Source organism: Ambystoma mexicanum, chromosome 3q, assembly GCF_040938575.1.
Source record: "Ambystoma mexicanum isolate Mex_15411 chromosome 3q, UKY_AmexF1_1, whole genome shotgun sequence".
NCBI lineage: Eukaryota > Metazoa > Chordata > Amphibia > Caudata > Ambystomatidae > Ambystoma > Ambystoma mexicanum.
Window position 1 is genome coordinate 220,039,781 of NC_090926.1, and position 16,113 is coordinate 220,055,893.

General features: G+C 45.7%; 1 protein-coding gene across 2 annotated transcripts in view; it reads left to right on the top strand.

Moving 5' to 3' along the window:
- The first annotated feature begins 2,335 nt into the window (after positions 1–2,335).
- Positions 2,336–16,113, top strand: part of MARS1 (methionyl-tRNA synthetase 1) — a 413,330-nt gene continuing 399,552 nt past the window's right edge. The window contains exons 1-3 of one of the 2 annotated variants that reach the window (XM_069653588.1): positions 2,336–2,504; positions 11,973–12,063; positions 14,889–14,967. In XM_069653588.1, coding sequence (XP_069509689.1) covers positions 2,399–2,504; positions 11,973–12,063; positions 14,889–14,967 — 276 coding nt within the window. In that variant the 5' untranslated portion in view covers positions 2,336–2,398. The remainder of the gene's footprint in view (positions 2,505–11,972; positions 12,064–14,888; positions 14,968–16,113) is intronic. The other variant, XM_069653589.1, reaches the window with a different exon arrangement.

A 16,113-nucleotide genomic window follows, 5' to 3' on the forward strand; every position in this document is an offset into this window, starting at 1 on the left:
ATACCATTCCAGCACTGGAGAGGATGTTCGCCACATACGGAGTTCCCAAGGTGGTAAAGTCTCACAACGGGCCCCCTTTCACCGGGCAGGACTTTAACGTTTTGCAGAATACATGGGATTCCGCCATAGAAAAATAACCCCTCTGTGGCCACAGGCTAATGGCACAGTAGTAAGATTTATGAGCAATGTCAAGCGCACAACACAGATTGCGCGACTCACAGGAGAGCCTGTGGAGAAACACCTATGCCAGCTCATGCGAGACTACCGAAATACCCCACACAGCACCAACGGGAAAACACCTTCAGAGGTAATGATCGGATGAACCATTAGGACACGATTGCCGCACGTTGCAGCGGATGAAGACCAATATGAAAACGACTATGAGATAAGAAGGAAAGACACCCTGATGAAAGAAGGCATGAAAAAGTCTGGTGACACCACCCGAAGGGCCAAAGAAAGTGACCTGTCACCAGGGGACATCGTGATAGTCCAACAACCACAAAACCGCAAGAACATGACTCCATTCAATGAGGAACCTCTCACCGTCATCAAGACAAAAGGATCGCTCATCACAGCAGAAGGAGAACGTAGATTTACAACGAGAAACTCTTCCCACTTCAGGCGAATGCCCGGAGTTACACCCACTGCTGATAGCATAGCTCTCAACTCACTGTCTTTTGGCGGGGGTCACCCGCCTTGTAAAGGGCTGAATCACCCGCCAAGCCTCCTGCACGCCCATTCATTCCAATGGGCATCTCACCTGCCAAAAACAAAATCGGGTGATTTCACCCGCCTTTGCAGCACAAATGGTTGAGAGCTATGTGATAGGAGTTTCACTGGTACCCACCACAACTGAGACGCCTCATAAAACAGGGACAGAGAAGATTCAGAAAATGAGATGTCACAAGAGGCTGCCCCAAGCCAATCCACAAAGATGGACATCGGATCCCAGAAAGCCCGAAAGAACCCCACCGCCTCATTGAGGAAATGAACTGAAGGCATAACTTTGTGTTTAGTAATGGGGGGGTGTGGTGTCATCACTGCACCCATGTCAGTGGGAAGGACCATGGGGCAGAGGGAAGGGGAGGAGCAAGGAGGAAGGAAAAGAGCCAGTTCCTGGCTGACATTCAATGAATAAGAGCATACTTGCCAACCCTACAGATTTAGGCAGTAGGCTACTGCTTTTTAAACAGTCCTACCGCCTACAGATTTCAGTGACAGATCCTACTGCTTTTTACAGTAGCAAGTCATTTATGTGACTCTAAGGAAGGCTCCAGGAGAAAGCATGCAACAATTAGCATAGCTCTCAACTCACACGCTTTTGGCGGGTGTCACCCGCCTTGAAAGCAGGTGAATCACCCGCCAAGTCCCTCATACGCCCATTTCCTTCTATGGGCCTCTCACCCGCCAAAAAGAAAATCGGGTGTTTTCACCCGCCTTGGTGACAAAAAAGGTTGGGAGCTATGAATTAGTGTGTCTGTACAGTGGACTGGTAGGTGATTACTTTGATTGGGCTCAGACCAATCCACTGACTTGACAGCTACTTGGGACAACCCTTAGATGAACCACCAGTGAAGGCAAGTGGCAGAGTGTAACACCATCACACAGCATATGCCTATCAGACTGAGGGGGGTATCAGTCGCCATGTCATTCAGTGTTCAACTTGCAATACATATGTACTGCCTGGGCTGCTGCTACAGAGCAGTGGCACACGTTGCCTACCAGTTCTGTGTGATTACCTTCTGTGAAGTTAGGTTAGGTAATCTTTCCATATTGTGCTGATCGATGTGTTGTGTATTTTGGAATGCTTCAATGGTGCCAACAATGTATGTTTTGTATTTTACTGTGACGTCATTGTTATGGGAATTATTATTTTTGAAACTTCAAACATCCTACATATTTTTGGTCACAGAATGTTGGCAAGTATGTAAGAGTGTTGCACCCCAGCTCCTGTCAGTCTCTCTTTTGCATGCTATGATCGAGTGACTGAACGTGTGTGTAGTGTGAGGCGGTCCACTCCCAGCATACCACACTATTTTTCACTTTCTCCCGCTTAAAATAATTCTAACCCCCAATGCATTCCTATGTGAAAATGTATTTCTCTGATGACATTCTCCTGATTGTATGGGCAAGTGTGAGGTATTATACCTAAGAAGAAAAGAAAGTGAAAAGGGGTTCCTGTCGTGGAGGCGGGGATCAGAAGTAAGCACTGTGACGAGGAAGAGGAACGTGGAGGTAATGAAGATCGCGGATTCTTCCGAATAGAACATATGTACAAGATCTGAACGTAACATGCAAATCCGGTCAGGATGACGAACGGGCACGTTGCTTGGGTCCGTTTCTCAAATAGGAACTAGCCTGCACTTTCAGTAGACCGGCTTCGTAGAGAGTGGGGATCATGAGGCTAATCGTACACTCAGCGGGCTCACAGCACTGCCTGAAAGTTCTTGCAGCGGCGGCGAAGTGCGGGGTCGATGTGCAGGTTCACAGGGCAGGCCTTGAAGGTAAGTGGCTTGGTGTTATAGAGCTATTTAAGGGGCACGGACTGTACTTCCTCTTTGGAAGAAGACAGCTGTTCATTGAAGGAACACGAAACGTGTTGCATCATGCCCCAATTCAGTTGCATTGCAGATCTTGCATCATGTAACATTTTAAGATCTTGAAATAAAAAAGTGAAATACGAGCAGTGGAATATATGTTTACATTATTGTAATATGCCTTGAACAAGGGACGGCAGATTGGAATCACTGCTGTTCAACCTTACAACGGAGCTATAGTAAAATTGGGTTATTTTTCACATAGCTCGTAAATGTGGGTTACAATGGTTCTTTCTCCAAGACTGGGTTATGTCGTTTCTTCGTATCAATGATTGCACTCGGGTAGCATTCACCTAATCCATTCTCAGTAGGTTAAATGCGGTGTATTTAAATTGGAATTATTATTTTCTAATAAAATGTGAGGTTTCAAGGGTGTTATGTCCTGGCCTGGGGCCACCCAGACCAGGCGGGCCAAGGCTGGGGGCACCCACATGCTGGGGGCACCCAGCAGACCCTGGGCTGCGGTCATGCAGCACAGTTGTGGGCAAGGATCACCCTGCATATGTTGGGAGCACCCAGTGTGACATCTAGGCTGGGGGTACCCTGCTTGCAGCCTCAGATAGGGGGCACACAGGCTCCTCTGTGGTATGGGGACACTGAGGCCCGCTGGTGTTGCCCAGCAGGGGCACTGGCTTGTACCAGTTGGGAGTTTCCCAGCATGGGTTCTTCTGGCCTGTCAAGCAGCCTGGGTAGACGGCGTTGCCCAGCAGGGGCATTGCCATGGTGGGGGGCCTGGGAGGGCAGGCCCTCAAGCTACTACGCTGAATCAAGACGCAGCACACCATAGTTGCATACTCCAGGAATGGAGAGCGGGAAGCTGCTCATTGCTTTTATTGAGTATGGTCACGTGCCTACTGCCACAGGCTCCTGGGAGATACCATGCTCCAGGAGGGGTGACACATTACACTCCTCCTTTTCCATAGGCAACAAACACATCACACACTTCACTGGACATTTAAACATGCAATCACATTTAGCATATACCCATATTAGGGTTGGTGGCATGTTGGAGGGTTTCACCCCCTTATCAAAGGACCCTTTATTAACCTGGGTGAATGAAGGTCACTGAACGGCACCAATGAGAGCTCCTGGCACCATATAAAGTACTTCACACATACAGATGTTCACAACTTTACATTGCCTGTTGACTGGGCCATTTTAAGCAAGTCCAGGTTTGCGTGCTCCCAGCCTTCATGGAGATGTCTGTGGTGTCCATCTTACGTACTTGTGGAGTTGCAGGATCCCAGTTCATGCTTTTCACCAATAACCGTTCCGGACAGTGACACCACAGTTCAAGGCTGTCAAAGCCGCGCCTGGGGGGGTAGGGGCCTGGGGGGGGGGTAGGGGCCTGGGGGGGAGGGGCCCAGGGGCCACTTTGGCTAACTCCACAAACCTTGGGGCCACAGAGGTAGGGTACTGGTGGTGGGACGACGGGCCACTCCTTACACCTCTCTTCCCACCAGGGGGGGACTGGCTGGGAGACACAGGTATCCACATACTGGACCGTAGGAGTGGTCAGGACCCAAATCTTCCCTTTAATAACGTGTCTTCACAATGGGATTTGGGCAATTTTATTCATAATGGTTTCACGAAAACAAAGAGTTTTTAGGAAAACCTCTATTGTTCTGTCATAAAAGGCTGTCCTCAAAACGAAATAACATTAACTTTATTCAGTTTCATTTGAGGGCAGTTTTTTTTAGTTTAAAAAGACCCCCATTCATCCTAGATGGATGTGTCTTCTGGGAGGTGGGAATACTTGGTATAACTAGGACCTACAGTCCTCAGGTCTGCTTATTTTTCATTTTAGTTTTTTTCTTGATGTTGATAGTCTAACAAAGTTTCTCTGTGTTTCTGTGTATATGATACAGTGATGATCCTAGATCAACCCTTGGCTTCTTTAGGGTAGATCACACTGTACTCTGACATATTGCATTCAGATGTGCCGATGCAGTGTTATGGTAAACCGACCGGTTTCAGTGGTGAAAGACCACTTTCATCAGGGCTGCGACAGGTTAACCAATTGTATTGCTGTTGGAATTTTGAGGCTGAATGTAGCTTCTTTTCATACAGGTGGCCCAAACCTCCACTATCAGTGTCTTCTCTGCCTATCGAGGTTCTTGATGATTCATGTGTAGACTTCAGTTCTACTGCAGATATCACTGTTAATCCAATTTCTGCATAGGATACCGGATGACCTTAAGGTCTTTATCTTCTAAATGCGGGTCATACAGGCAAATTTTTTTGCGGCTGGGTTCTGGCAGGCAAACTCTGCCAAGGCACACACTTGTAAATCTGTGCGTGCTCCTCCACCCTCCGCCATAGCGGCGTCATCTCGCTGCACAGGAGCAGCAGCCCAGCAACCCGCACCACACTAGGCACGGGGGCTCGGGCCGCTCCATAGATGTAAAGGCGACACCACACCCCGTCCCTCCTTACCCCATCAGGGGGGGGCAGAAGCACCACACGGAACCCACACTGGGTCCAGCAACAGAACACCAGGCCTGGGGGCACCGAGACCAGGCAGTCACACAGCACAGTTGTGGGCAGGGATCACCCTGCATATGTCGGGAGCACCCGGCATGACAATTAGGCTGGGGGCACCCAGCTTGCAGCTCCAGACTGGGGCACCCAGTCAGCCCGTGAGCACACGGGCTCCTCCATGGCCCGGGGCCACCCAGGCTGACCTCAGCAACAAACGCCGGGGTTGCCCAGCAGGGGCACCGGCTTGTACCAGGTAGTTTCCCAGCAGGGGCTCTACTGGCCTGGCAGGCAGTCAGGGTAGACAGTGTTGCCCACCAGGGGCATCATCATGGTGGAGGGATTGGTAGGGAAGGCCCTCTAGCAACTACGCAGCACCAGCATGGTGCTGCTGAATCAAAAACGCAGCACACCATAGTTGCAAACTCCAGGACTGAGTAGGAAGCCACTCATTGCGTTTATTGAGTGGTCACGTGGCTACTGCCACAAGCTCCTGGGAGATACCATGCTCCCAGGAGGGGTGACACATTACAAAGGGCTCGTCATCTATGCTTCGAAATGGATCTTGCATGGTTGCTCCTGGGTTCTGGCAATAGTGGTCGTCTCCTCCTGAACCCTGTGATAAATAGGTGATCGCTGTGCTAAGGCCAAGGGATTGTGGTGTTCTAGTGGGTGCCATAAGTGTTCTAATGGACTTTGCTGCTGGTGCCATGATGCTGATATCGGGACAAGGAATGCCCCGAGAGGGGGGGCTTCAGTCCTCACCTTCCAGTTGCTCCAGCCAATTCCCATTGCCTTCTACATGCAAGAATACGGTCAGGTCAGTGGTGCTGGGGTTAATGATGCCCATGCTTGAACCCTGTTACGTGGAGGAAGTAGGATATTATGGTATGTATGCTCCCTCTGGAATTATTGTCCTCAGTAAGTTATCATGGGGGGGCATGTCAAGTTCTTAACCTGGGCCCAGCGTTTTTCTGCTCTGTCTACGGAGCAGACATGGTTATTGGCATTCCAAACGCCGGACAGTTCACCCATTGTGCTTCCATCGGGGCATGATGCTTGGATCCTGCAAGGTACAAAGTTCCGTCCGAGGCAGACTTGTTGCTACCCTCCTGTTGGTATGGCGCACAATTTTCATTGTGAATGGGAATACTTCGGGGCCTGAGAATCATGAGGGTGCCAGCAGAGCTGGGCCCATCTCTCGTTAGCTTTCCTGTCCCCCGCTTGAGTGCTTCTATGGAACAAGGGGTGAGGGCAACCAGAGTCTCATGTGTCATGGTGATGTTGGTATGCCCTTTCTCTCTGGCTATGTTGTTACCACTCGTGCATGTAAGCCTTCATGCACTGACTGGTGTCTTGAGTTCTGTGTTGGTCGCAGCTGAGTGTTGTGATTGATTGCTCCGTGAGGCACATGGTTGGTAGTTTTTTTATTTCACACCGCTCCATTCAAAGACCCCTGTGATCAATTCCACCCTCCAGTCCTCACATCTAAGCCTCGTTTCCGAACCTCCAGTCCTCCCATCTAAGCCTTGTTTCCGAACGTCTTACGCTCTATGGTTCCACATTCCGGGTCCTAGAATGTGGAACAAGCAGCCATGCATACAACAGCCCCTACTCTCCCTTCAAGGAATGATTTTCTGTGAGCATTTAAAGGCTAACAAACTATCCCTAGAAGAAAACCTAACTAACACAACATACAAGTCCCACTTGGGGCAATAGGTGTAAGTGAAAATCACTCCTTATATTTAGAACCGCACAATCAACAATGCAGAGTGTTACATTGTAGGATATATGGTCCTTTGCCCACACAGGTGGTCTCCACAGCACCCTAGCATGATTTACTTCAAGGGGTACACAGCCACTATATGCTGCGTCTCTAACTTGTGTGTCTTGCTTCACAATCGATTATTCAGAATCCTCCCTCATTTGACATCCTGATCCTGCCCGTTGACCTTGAACATTCATTTTTTTTTCTTCCCACACAGTGAAACTGTTATTTTTAGTATTCGTCATTCCCACTGAGCCCCTTCCTTACGTTAACTTCCCACCTGGGATTAGAACACTTCCACATTGAACCATCAGAGACTCTTGCAGCATTCCCGAACAACCTCCCTTACCATAACCGTGTCAGAAAATGTTGACACACCCTTGTATATAGATGGCCCCTTTTTTATCCTGAACCAGTCCCCAGGCTGGATCATCTGAAGAAGCAGCGATCTCCTAACGCCCACCAACTTCTTGTACTTGGATTGTCCCTCCACGATATGCTGTCTATCATGCCATGAAGAAAGCTTATTGACTTCAGCTGGGTTCAGCCTGGTATTTGGTTCCCTACCTCATATGGTGGAACAGAGTCCCCTCCCTGTCAACTTATTTTGTTATGTCCTAATACTCCATAACCTTTCTGCCACTGCCTTGCCGATCTTTTCAATTTTTGGACTTTGATCCCCCTAATCTATTCGTCTCAGTATAATTGCTGAAAGTGTCCACCTAATCCTACCTTTTTATTATTATTTATTTATTTATTTTTGCATAATCCATCATGCGCTTACCTTTATGCTCCGCCAGTACATTTTGCATCAGTAAAATCTATATGAATGTAGAACACTTGCCGTGGCTGGCTGATGCTTGAGTCTGTTATATTTCGCCCAGATTTAGAAAGCAATTTGCAATCGGTGAGAACGAGCCTCCAGACATAAACTTGGATAATAAAGTGAGATATGCAAAAGTCTGTGCTGAAATGCATTTGAGGTGAGGGGGTCTTCCACATTTCTATAGCAACAAGTGATTTCATTAAAATGTTGAGCGACTGTTTTTCTCTACCACCAGCACACGTCTCCAGCAGGGGTGTGTGCTACGGTTTGTGCCACAAGCACAGTTTACTTTCCCCCACGTCTCACTGGCTGTTACCACAAGATCACTGCGATGAGCAAGGATGGGCCACAATGTTCAGGGCATACAAAAGAAAGGGATGCTTTGCGTTTACAATACATTGCTATGAGAAGCGTAGGGTCTACCAACTAATTCTGGAGAAACAGTGAGAGAGGTGACCATTAATGTAAGCATCTTTGGGCCCCCCCCCCCGCCCAGGATATATATACTATATTTACAATAGTACCCATGCTCCTCGGAAATTCTGGACGGTCACTGCATTACGTTTCTTTTATTTCTTTTATTTTTTTTTTTTTGTACAACCTGTCTGGTTGTAGATTTACCATGGCTTGATATATTATACCATAATAGGAAACGTCTGAAGAGGAAACGGAACCATGTGGTAATGGTCCAAGTACCTACTGCTAGTCTTCATTTGAATGAGTCATAAACTTAGATTCTTTGCCCCCCCCACTACCAGATGTGTGAAATGTTTTAAACCACTGTACAATGCAGGGTTCGAAATTGAGGGTAGATGGGGGGGGGGGCATTTAGCTCCTGGTTAAAAGCCATATTAGCCTGGTTAGCTTGACGTCACTGGCTACCAGGAGTTATTTTTAGCTCCGCCAGCCCGACTGAAGCTGAACAAACACACCTATGTGAATTTAACTCCTGCATTTGGGACAATCGATAAATAAACATGAGCAAACATATATGGCATTTAAAGCATAACATGTCATAAATAGTAGTCAATACAATGTTTGCATCTTAAGTGGGAGTTAGATTTGTGGAACACTATGTACTAGCTCATTGTTTCCAAGTGGTAGCGCCTGGTCACTGGTTAATGCTGAATACCCATGAGCTGCTTTTAGCTCCTGCTTATCGAATCTTTCGATCCCTGCACTATTTACTTAATATCGACACGTTTGTGGTTATGATATTTGATTTTAGTTGAGGAGAAATGCCCAGGAATATTTTTAGAATTTCATTGCTGGTTTTGTCTTTGGTTGATCATTTAGAAGAGCTAAGCACCTCAAAAGCTTGTGCCTTTTGTTAGTTACTTAGCCACTGTCCCAGGTAACCCTATGCTCCAGAAGTTAATAAGAGCATAGGCTGACAGACTAAGTGTATGAACTTTCCGTATACAAACCAAGTAGGCCTGAAAATAAGTTAGTAGATGGATAATATTAAGCACCAGTCAGATTACGTCAGGCTCCAGCTAAATAAGAATCCCGCACCAGTCAAGGAATGCCAAGTCATCCATACAAAAAAACATGTAATCGGCTTGTTTGAAGTCTTTCCTGTATGTCCGGATACTGCACCATAGTGTATGGTGCTCGAGTATGCCTAATGTGATGTACTTATGCCCATGTCCTATAGGCATCATGATAATATCAAGTCTTGCAAAGGATATACATAGTGAGAGAAAATGCTTGTATATGTAGTAAACCGTAGTCGCAGAGTAAGGATCGTCCATGGTCCCTACGTATTATCTCTCTCTATGCAAGTTAATCTTTCTCAGGTCTATTGTTCAACCATTTTGTGGGCGATACACGTCTTTTTCATCCCTGAATTTTCTGAAATGCAGATGTTTGGCTCTACACGACTAAATTACTTTACCTTTTAGACTGCTCCTCGTGTATGGGTCAGTATAAACACATAACATAAGCATCGCAGCTCAAACCAGAAAAGTAACAGTACACATGCACGTTCTCACTGCTTATACGCCCACACCGCACATGCATCTGTCTGTTAGAATACATTGCCTATACAAAAGCCAAAACTATTGACTTTGCCAATGCTTTTTTACTTCTTGTCCCTAAGCCGCACTTCTCCATCTTTCAATGACCCCTTGTACTTTGTTTTATGATTTCTGTTTATTTTGTACAGAGTTGCAGCAAATTGATCATTGACGTGTAGCTCATATGTGTGGCATGTTCTACTGTTGCCTCTGGTCTGAGCACAGCATTGCAGGTGACATGGCACTTAGTCCAGAACAGGCCCCCAAGACTTATCCTAGGCCTCAAGCCCAGGGACTGCATCTCTATCGCCCTGAAATCTCTCCACTGGCTCCTAGTTGCTGCAAGAATCAAATTCAAAATATTCTGCTTCATCCATAAGGCCGTCTGAGGCCTTGGACCTCGCGATCTACAACTCTCTTTCTAAATACTCTCCTTCAAGATCCCTTCAATCCTCCGGCTTCAACTCTCTGCTGGTCAACCGCTTTTCTAAGCAGAGAGCTGGTGGCAGATCTCTTTCCTCGGCTGGTTCCCTCCTCTTGACTGGAACAGCCTCCCTCTCTCTCTTGAGCCGGATCTTCTTAAGTTCTACAAGCTCCTCAAGACCTTTCGCTTCTCCTCCTTCCCTCTCTCTCTTTCTCTCTCCCATGCTAACTACCCCTCAGTTCACTAAGATTGGCGACCAGGCCCCTGAAGAGGCCATACAAAATCCTCGACTTGTGTCCAAACGCCACCAGCATCCACCTGCGCTTACCCGGGCGCTAGCCTTTCTGTGGTGTTGCCTTAATCACACTTATTTGTTGTGTGGTTGACCTCCCCTCTCTAGGGCTGCCACCACACTCGCACTTACTGTTGCCCTCACAACAGGCACCTTGGCACCCCTTCCCCCCCAGGGGACCCTCCTGCGCTTACCTCTGCCCCCCCTCCCTCCAACTCTCCTCTGCAATTGCACGATCCGAATGCCACATGGCCTAGTAGGACCGTTGTGTTTATGCTTATTTGTGCCTTTCTTTGCTTGTTGTTTGATCTTTATTCCCATGCTCGCTTCCCTTTTGCCTTGTGTCTCTTTGAAATACTGTTTAGATGTATAAGCGCCTTACAAATGACCAATAAAATAAATAAATGGCATACATCTGCTGATTTGTTACTCTGTTGCTACCTCTCGCGCCTTGAATAAAGTGTTTGTATCTTGCTTTCAAGGAAATGATTCTTTATGAGAGGAATGGGGCAGGAGGCTCGGCTTGGATGTAACTGAGGATTTGTGGCAAAACATGTGCAAGAATGTGAAGTTGTGTTCGTTGGGACTCACGGAGCGATCGAGACGGATTAAAATTCTGAATCGAGTCTATTGGTCGCCTGAGAGACTGTATCAAAGGGGGTTGTTGGAGAATGCGGAATGTTGGAGATGCTCGAGTGAGACTGGGACGATGGAACATCTAATGTGGGACTATAGGCAGGTGAGACTGTTCTGGGGTGAGATTGAACGGGTGTTCGGTGAGGTGATTGTTGGTCTCCCTCTTCTGGACTTTAGTGTGATTATCCTGGGGAGTGATGTGCCTTTGGATGATCTCACTCTGAGTGAGAAGAAGTAGCTGTTCATAGGGGCGATGATTGGCAAAAAAATCGTCTTGAGAAATTGGAAAAATGCTTTGACATTGGACATTGGGACATGGTTGTCTGAGATGCATGACCTGGTGAACGTGGAGTGGGTGCTGTTTCGGAGAATTGGCAAATTGGGTTTGTTTGAGAAAATATGGGGTAGATTTTTGCAGCTGTTTTGACTGTGCATTGTTGATGTTGGGTAAGGGGGGGTTTAATGTTTAATGTATCTTGATTTGTACATTCTCCTGTGTACACTGTTGTGATTTTCCTTTGTTATTGGTATTGTTCTTTTTATTATTCATTGATTGTCTTGCTATCTGTAATAGTGGTAATGTAAATGTTTTTTTTTTTAAAACAACAAAAAAAAGAAACACTTGTGTATAGGTGCGTTATAAATGCCATATATCATATCATATCTTTGCTTGTGGTTTTGTTCTTGCGTTGTGGGGGGTATTTTAACTTTAGGAAGTAAAACAGACGGGTAAGGCTTTTCTTGAATATAAAATATGATACCTATTTTTATTAGCTGCTTGTAAGGAAGTATTGAGCACGCTTTTGGTAAAGCCATTTTCAAAGTACTTCAGTTGCTCAGTGTCCTTGAACCATTTGTGAAGATCACTGGGAGCTGTAGGGTATACATATTAAATAAATGTGTCTGTTTTCTTTTCCCTTCTCATCAACACAGAGCGTGTGGTACCATTCCTGAGTCAGCCGAGATTACCTGCACTCGAGTTGGAGAGTGGGAGTGTCCTCTTCTCGGCAAACGCCATTTGCCAGTGAGTGCATGCAGTCTTAAAAAAAACGAACGGCAAACTGCCTTCACAGATAATCTCTTAATCTATTTATCTGTTTATCTGTTTACTAGAACACCACCGTGGTCTAACAAATAAAAGGGTCCATCATTGCAGTATTAGACACTTGTACAAGCACTCAAGTTAAAACGATTCTTTGTGTTATTTGCCCCAACAGTTTCATCTGTATATTTCACTTTCAAGAATAGTGGAAATATGTAACGGAGCCAGTACAATCTTGATACTAACCAATAAACTTGATTGCGATGTGACTGCTTCATTTTAGCCTATTAGAATTAGCAATTGCAAAGGTTTGAACCTGTCTGAAGGCTGGGCTCTACCACTCCACGTGTGAATCTATCAGAAGAAAGAGTAGACGAGATATTGGGCACTAGAGGCTGGATGATCTCGTGCAGCACCGAGTGATTAGTTGCTGGTACATGTTGTATCAAAGCTTGAACTGCAGCAAGATCACGGGAGGTGGACACTTTGCCCGCACCTCGTGTATTGACTAGTTAAGTAATGGACCCCGGGTATCTTGCGCTGATGAGTAGAGTTAAATATGTACTGATTGTTTGAATTCATAGCTTGAATAGGTCGGCCAACACGTGTTTCAACCCATCCGGGTTTTACGACAAAAGACATTAATGATAATTTCATAATCGGAAGCATGATTTGTATAAAGAACAAAACATAAAGTGGTGTGTTTTTTGAGCAATCGAGTGATGAACAACAAAACATTATTTGTTTCTATAAATTCGAAATGCAATTGTAATAATTGGTACTGGAGATGAAAACGTATCACATAACATACACCATTCACGCAGTCGTGCGTGCGTGCGTATGTTAATGGCTAGGCAGGCAAAGGAAGGGAAGAGAGAAAAACACCTTATTATGATTAGTTATATTTTGTTAGCATATTCTGCTTGATTTAAGATAAGAGTCTTGCAGGCCACGCACCATTCTACACTACCACCGAAAGGCACAGGTAAGTAGACCGCAGGGGCTGTATAAGTTCTCCAACCCTCCCACCCCCCCCCCACACACACATTGATCAATTGAATGAGATCGGGCACGCGTAATTAATTTTCAATTGCCTAGATCACTTTGAGATAACTGCGTTCTTTGTGTGGAGACCTGCTACTCAATGCACACATGCACCAAATTGGTAGAGTGATACCACTCACCCGCAGCTCCATTGTATTTCAGCTGCTACATGCCCATCTGGGCATTTATTATATCAAGTTGCAACAGACACCTGAATGGGCACAGGAGTGGCATCCCCATTAGTCCCAATCGGAGTAAGACCTTCTACATGCCACACAATTCTTTAGGGTGGCATGCTTCAACCTGAATATTTCACTGTATCATTCACACCCTATGACACTAGGTGAATTCCCCCGAGGGCACTAGGGACCACGTATCCACACTCGGACACCATTATTATCACAGTCCTAGGCCCCAAGGGTACTTGTAACCCCATGTCAATTAATCACACATCCAATTTCCGCATACAGATTCATCAAACTGACTCTCCAACCAACCCACCATACCTGGGGTTTTTTCAAACCTCATGGATAAGGCTTTTTCCGTGCCTGGGCTGCAAGCCCTCCTATCTTAAATCAAGCAGAATATGCTAACAAAATATAACAAATACTAATACAGTGTGTATTACCCTTCCCCTCTGTTGTTTTCCTACCCATTGACCTACGCACGATTGCATGAAATAACCATTATGAATGTCTTTTGTTTAAAAAAAAAAAAAAAGTTTTTGCAATATTTTTGTTGCACCAACTGTTAATTACTGTACTGACTCAGCCTTAGTAAAGACCCGGATGGGTTGAAACTAGTGTTGGCTGGCATATTTATACGATTAATTAAAAAAAATGGTGACAACATTTTGGAAACATTTTTGTCTCGGGAGGATAGCTTAAGGGCAACGTGCTCGCCTTGGAAGCAAGACGACTCTGAGCAACACAGGTTTGAATCCCTGGTCCGCCCTTAGAAACCTCTGAGTATTAAGAGCATTATAAATAACCAATTACAAACCACGATTAGTAAATCTTTGGCTATCTTGCGCTGACGAGTAAAGTTAGAGTCCATTACTTACTTTCAGAAAAGTACCCAGGGCGCAGTCTATAAATATTGCCCTTGAGCCAGGGCCCCCCGAACTGACTTCCTTTCCAAATTTCTTTTAGAATGAGTTGCAATACTGCTCTTTGCCAGCAGATGTCCCCTCCAGTAATGTTTAGAATCACAACATCATTTAAAGAAATTAGATACTTTTCAAACAGGAAAGGGAAATTAGAAGAGAATACATTGTTTTGATGCCTTAGTATGTATGAATAAGGATTTATTTCAGAAGAACTGTGGGATTGCATGGTGTACTGACCCCTTTTTAATTTGATCGGTTTCATATTTGAATATATTTATTTTGGTCAAATTGTGCTCACACATCATATTTTTAAATACATCTTTTAAACCAGAATGTTTGCCCTTTCATTGCACATATATAAACGTGATTGGCTCTGTTGGGTCACTTCTTTAATTGCAGAGGCCACTCCTCTTTAAAGCTTTAATAGCTACTTGGGATTTAAGGCTATCTGAGCCCCTTTTTTGGCTCCGCACCAAATATTGAATCACTACGAATAAGAGCCCTGCCCCCAGCCCATTTCCCCCCCCCCCATCGATTTGTTATCCCACTGTGCATCTTATACTTTCAGTAAGTGAAGTTGCGTTAGTACCAAGATTGGTTTAATATTGTGAAATAGAAAAAGCGTAAACTCTGACTGCTAATATTTGTTTTCTAGGTTCTTTTTCGCATCCCGTGGGGAAGACCTCACGGAGTCCAGCAGCCAGTGGCTTGAATGGGAGGCAGTAGAGCTACAGGTGGGTAGGCAGCCACCTATATGTTTATGGTTCCATATTTTTTGTTTTGTGTTTATTCTATTATTGATACCGCAGCTGATTAGCTAATATGCTGTCACAAACACTATGCGACCTGCACACCACAGATTCAAACTCTTTTAGCATATGCTTCAGGTCAAACTCTTATTCAGACTACCTTAAGGTTAAGCCCACTCCAACTACAGGGAATGGCCTGCGGCCATCCATGTGGGTTATGTGCATTGCACCTGGCCAATGTCTATCCATGCCTGCACTGCAAGCGAGCCTGGCCTGCGGCCATGATAAGCTACAAGGCTGCATATTTGGTGGGCAGGATAAAATTGCACTATCCCTGCACCACATACAGATGATGGCATACCAGTTGCATTGCAGGTTGGGTGCCCAAGGTGTGACCTAAGTGCATGACCTGGGCACAGTGCTGCGCAACATGGCCATTCCTGGGGCACTGCTCTTACCTGAAGTAGCTGCAGGACATGGCTTGTACCCAGGCATATTCTGTTGCCATGCCCAGGCCCACTGCCTCTGCCTGCAGATAACGCAGGTTATCATCTGAAGCCCTGCCTTTGTGGCACTGTGCCAAGATCTGGGGTGCCTTGGTAAAAAGACCCTAACCTGCATTGCTTGCAGGTCATGGCGTATGGTTGTGCCCTGTAGTTACTGTGCCCAAGCTTGGTCATGGGCCCCTTACAACAGTACTAATGCATCTTTTTAAAGTGGAACTTGGTTTACTTAGATTGTCCGGGTCTCCGTCTCAATGTAGTGGTCAGACACTAGAACTGAGTACACTAGTATCTGTGTTATGGAGCCATTGATCCATCCTGAATGAACAAGGTTATTTGCATGTTTAGCCCTGTCCGTTTTCTCCACCTCAAGTCTACGCTGTTCACGTTGAGGCCTCCTTTTAGAATGTATCCAGCTTGTGTGTGTAAAACCTCTGCAAACAAGAAATCCTTATATCTTTGGGCTCACCTAGTGGTGGCTGTGGTCGAGCAGGACAGGAGGGAGCGGAGTGGACCAGAATACAGAGTAACAGTATTGCTATGACTACAAGCATATCCATACACAGGTCTTTATGGAAATATAGACTTTATAACTCCAAAAACATAAGCGAAGATGTTACTGTAAGTA